This window comes from Miscanthus floridulus, chromosome 1 (assembly GCF_019320115.1).
Source record: "Miscanthus floridulus cultivar M001 chromosome 1, ASM1932011v1, whole genome shotgun sequence".
Classification (NCBI taxonomy): domain Eukaryota; kingdom Viridiplantae; phylum Streptophyta; class Magnoliopsida; order Poales; family Poaceae; genus Miscanthus; species Miscanthus floridulus.
In genome coordinates, this window is record NC_089580.1 from 91,669,959 (window position 1) to 91,674,282 (window position 4,324).

At 49.6% G+C, this 4,324-nt stretch overlaps 1 protein-coding gene across 1 annotated transcript; it reads left to right on the top strand.

The window, feature by feature from the left end:
- Window positions 1-410: 410 nt before the first annotated feature.
- On the top strand, window positions 411-2,022 carry LOC136489546 (GDSL esterase/lipase At1g28600-like). The gene is made up of 4 exons (XM_066486148.1): window positions 411-725; window positions 820-1,035; window positions 1,175-1,320; window positions 1,407-2,022. The coding sequence occupies exons 1-4, from the start codon at window positions 440-442 to the stop codon at window positions 1,908-1,910; spliced, it is 1,152 nt and encodes a 383-aa protein (XP_066342245.1). The 5' UTR covers window positions 411-439; the 3' UTR covers window positions 1,911-2,022.
- The last annotated feature ends 2,302 nt before the right edge of the window (window positions 2,023-4,324 follow it).

Sequence of the window (4,324 nt, forward strand, 5' to 3'; positions counted from 1 at the left end):
TGCTCATGCAGCGAATTAAATGCACCCATGTGAACAACGAGGGAAGTTCCAAATCTCCTTTTTTTTCCTCAGCTCCATGCATGCAAGAGGGTTGTTGATGGAAACCTACCCCGGCTGATAGGCTCCACACACCAAATCTGCCCCGGTCGTAAACGGAACATCGCCATTAATACTTGGTTAGTTTGCTCGTCCCAACGGAATTTCAGCCCAACTATCACCTGTTCGCTTATCGTTTCTGTAACTTGTAAGCCGACTGATACTGTTTTATTGTAAACGAACATAGTAGTATCGGAACCACTGGCTCCAACCAACTGGGACGCAGCATGTCATTTTTTTTGTGCTTTCGTTATTATGCTGCACATGCCACTACCAGTACCACAAATAAATACTAGTAATAGATCAGCAAGCAATCCCACACTGCCCGCGCTTCCCGTTCTCAATGGCGCCGCCGTTCTCACGTCTTGTTCCGGCCGTGCTGCTTCTGCTAATAATCCTTCTCGGCGTCGCACTAATCCCCGCCTATGCGGACACCGATATCGATGGCGGCAACCGCAGGCGGCACACCTGCTTGTTCGCGTTCGGCAACTCGCTCACTGACACGGGAAACGGGGCCATCTTCCCGGTGACTGCAGGGGGGCCTTCCACACAGCCGCCCTACGGGGAGACCTACTTTGGTTATCCCACCGGCCGGGCTTCCAACGGCAGGCTCATCCTCGACTTCCTCGGTATGTGTGTGTGTGTGTGTATATATATGTCATTCATTCGTTAGTGTTCATCACGTTCAAGCGCATTCACAAAAATGTATATATATATATGCAGTGGAGGAGCTGAAGGTGCCAGAGCCGACGCCGTACCTCGCCGGCAGGACGGCCGCCGACTTTGTCAACGGGGCCAACTTCGCGCTGTGTGGTGCAACGGCGCTCGACCAGGCGTTCTTAGCAACCAAGGGGATAAAGCCGTTCGTGCCCATCTCTCTGGCTAATGAGACGAGCTGGTTTCAGAACGTTCTGCAGCTACTCGACGCATCAGACTACGGTAAAAACTACTCCTAATTAGCATTTGTTTCTTGTGGAAACTAACTAATATAAAGCCCGTAGAGTCTCGTTTAGCTGATCAATATATCAGTCACAGTCAGTGGATCGATCATCGATCTAAGATAAAACTCGTGTCACAGATCAGCGTAAGATCATGGCAAAGTCGGTCTTCTACGTCGGCGAGATCGGTGTCAATGACTACTTCGTCGCCCTAAGCAACAACTCCATCGACCTGGCGGTGAGCCTGGTGCCACACATCATCGACACCATCCGTTCGGCCCTGACAGTAAGCATCCGTTGGCGGTGATCCAACGCTCCCGGCACAAATTAAAACTGCTCTCCTCATCTGTTAATAAACCTGCTGCGGCGCAGGCCATGATCGCTGCCGGGGCGAGGACGTTGGTGGTCACGGGGATGCTGCCAATCGGCTGCGAGCCGCAGCAGCTGGCGCTGTTCCCAGGCGGTCCGGGCGACTACGACCCTACCACCAGCTGCATCACGCGGTTCAACGTGCTCGCCGAGCACCACAACCACATGCTGCGGAAGATGCTCAGGGAGCTCCGGAGCAGCTACGGCAGGTCCCTCACCCTCCTCTACGCCGACGTCTACCACCCCGTGCTGAAGGCCATCGCGTCCCCCACCCTGTACGGTTTCGGCGACACGCCGCTGGCCGCGTGCTGCGGGGGCCGCGGTGGCCCCAACAACTTCAACTTCATCGCGTTCTGCGGCACGCCAGCGTCGACGACGTGCGCCGACCCGTCCAAGTTCGTCTCCTGGGACGGCATCCACTTCACCGAGGCTGCCAATAGGTTCATCGCTCGTAACATGATCAAGGGACTGCTAAGCCGTGCGGCGGCTCACATTGCAACAGATTGATTTTTCTATGTTTGCTAGTCATACTCATATGAACGTTTCCTGTATAGTTGAGTGTGAAACTTCTCGTGTAATAACTAATAAGGGTGATCGGATTCCTGGTTTGTGACGATGGTGTAAGGGTATTCTCTCCAGGAGATGGTGTAAGGGTATTCTCTTCAGGAGATGATGCAATGGGTTTTCTTTCCAGTTGATGGTGGATGATCTGGAGATGCAGATACTAACTTTTAATATATATCTTACCTAGGCAAGCCCCGGTGCATAACCCCTACTTTCTGCAGTTTAAATTATATTTGTGCATTAAGTTTAAGGAGTTGAATGAAACCCACTTGCATATATATCTTTATCCTATGAGTCTTACTAGTATGACAGGATCGTGTAGATTGCTATGCTACAGGACTCCGGTAGAAGTCGAGTGATTGCCTGTCACTCGCGAGAGATAGGAAATATATTACTGAATTATTATCACTTGGAAAATATAAAAATGATGGAAAGGAAAATGGTGACCAGGAAGGGATATGGTTTGGGTACTGGTGGGTGTAAGGGGTTGTGTCCTGCGGCCAACAGGGCATGACTTGGTTACACTTTTCCCTGTCCGTGTCTATTAAGGACCGGTCGTTGCATGAGGCTCTAGGCAAGTCACAGACTTATTATCCCGAGCACATACTTAGGTATGGGCGCTTGGAAGATTTATTGCTCTCTTGTCGCAGATCCAGCTCTTTTTCGGACCGACTGTCAGGGTTTTATTTTGGTGGAGGTCCTTGCACCGCACTAAGTCTGGGACTCAAGGGCGGGGGCTTGGAGTCCCAGTTTGGATGGGGACCTAGACACCCAGGACAGGAGAGAGATGGGTTGGTCCTGCTTGTGCCTGGGGTACAAGCGGAGCGTGTGTTTTCGGGGTACCCAGCTGGGGGCATTAATTCGCCATTCGCCGGAAAATCCGATACCACTCGTCTACGGCCTAGCATCGTAGTAAGAACTGAAAGATGAAAGATGGAAGATAAAAAAAAAGGAAATCTGATTGCTTACCACCTGCTTGAAAGTAGCGCAGGTGCTTACATAGAATGGTTAGTTAATGAACCAATGCGGCTATTAATAAAAATCAAATATAAGGACGCACACTTAGTAATGCTTCCTACAAATGCAATGAACCCACAAGCCATATAGCCTTGCATATCCTTGGAGTCTTTTCTTTTCTCCTGTCGGGTAAGTCTTGCTGAGTACAATTGAGTATTCAGGGTTTTATTCCCCCTGTTGCAGGTGACAGGTGGATGTTAAAGCTGACTCTTGTGTGTGGATTCCTCCTGGTGGGCTCAACGAGGATTCCTTTATGCTACGATTCTAGTTGTTATTTATAACTCTCACCAAATGCTTTTATAAATGAAAGTTTCATAATCTGTTGTCGTAGTTTATATATCAATACTTCGTCATGTCATTAATAAATGTTTATTTCCGCTGTAACTCTATTCACATGTTTATATTACGTTGTTCAATTAAATTATTCATAACTCTAATAATATGATTACATTCTGCTATTATAATAATAAATGTTATACTCTGATGTTGTATTAAAAGTGATGTAAGAAATGGTTATGAATGATGTAAACTTTATTCTCTTATTTGTGGTCCTGATGGCAAAAATGTGGATTTTCGGGTTCCCCCCTAGGGTGTGCCCGACGGAACCGAGTAATTTAGTGTTCTCCCCTGAGTGCTTAGTGTCTAATGGAAGACAAGCACTCCTGGGAGGCATTAGATTAGGCTGTTCTACCACACGAGGGCGGCAGCAGCAGGCTGCCATAGGCGAGGAGGAGTGGCGCACGATGGAGAAGGGGCCGCGGTGCATAGGAGAGACAGAGGGAGCTCGAAGGACGAGTGGAGCGGTGGCCATGGAGCTCGGCGGCGACGTCCATGGCGGCCGCGTCCAGGAGCGCGCGCGTGACGCCAGAGAGCGAGGGAGGGAGAGGGGGAAGCTCAGCGTGAGTGAGGAGGGAGTGTCTGCCACCGTATTGATGCAAGGGGAAGGCTTGGGCACGTGGCGCGGCGGTGGGACGCGCGGTAGCAATGGTGGGGCACGCTCTGCTGCATGGTCACCACGCAGGCATTCTGCCGAACAGGTGGCGTGCGCGAATGAGGCCGACTTTCAGTCCAGATTTTGGCATCTTTAGTGCATATTCGTCCATGGGTGCTTGAAGCAAATTTGTTACTCTAAGACTACACTACAATATTACTTAAGGCGCCATGGTCATTTGAGTTCTGCATCCTCAGGTAATTAAGCTCTAAGATGGCATTGTCAACGCATTGACGGCGATTAACAAACTCCAAAATTGTTGGTCAAAACAAGGTTAAACGAGTAACATCTTTTTGCACGCTCTTCTCCATAATGTATACTCCAACTTCTATCTTTGGACCAAATCGAG

Bases quoted from the DNA above. Each gene is read 5' to 3' on its own strand.
- LOC136489546 (XM_066486148.1), top strand. From the start codon at position 440: ATGGCGCCGCCGTTCTCACGTCTTGTTCCGGCCGTGCTGCTTCTGCTA. The intron at 1,036-1,174 runs GTAAAAACTACT...CTCGTGTCACAG, and splicing joins ACTCGACGCATCAGACTACG to ATCAGCGTAAGATCATGGCA. The intron at 1,321-1,406 runs GTAAGCATCCGT...GCTGCGGCGCAG, and splicing joins CCATCCGTTCGGCCCTGACA to GCCATGATCGCTGCCGGGGC.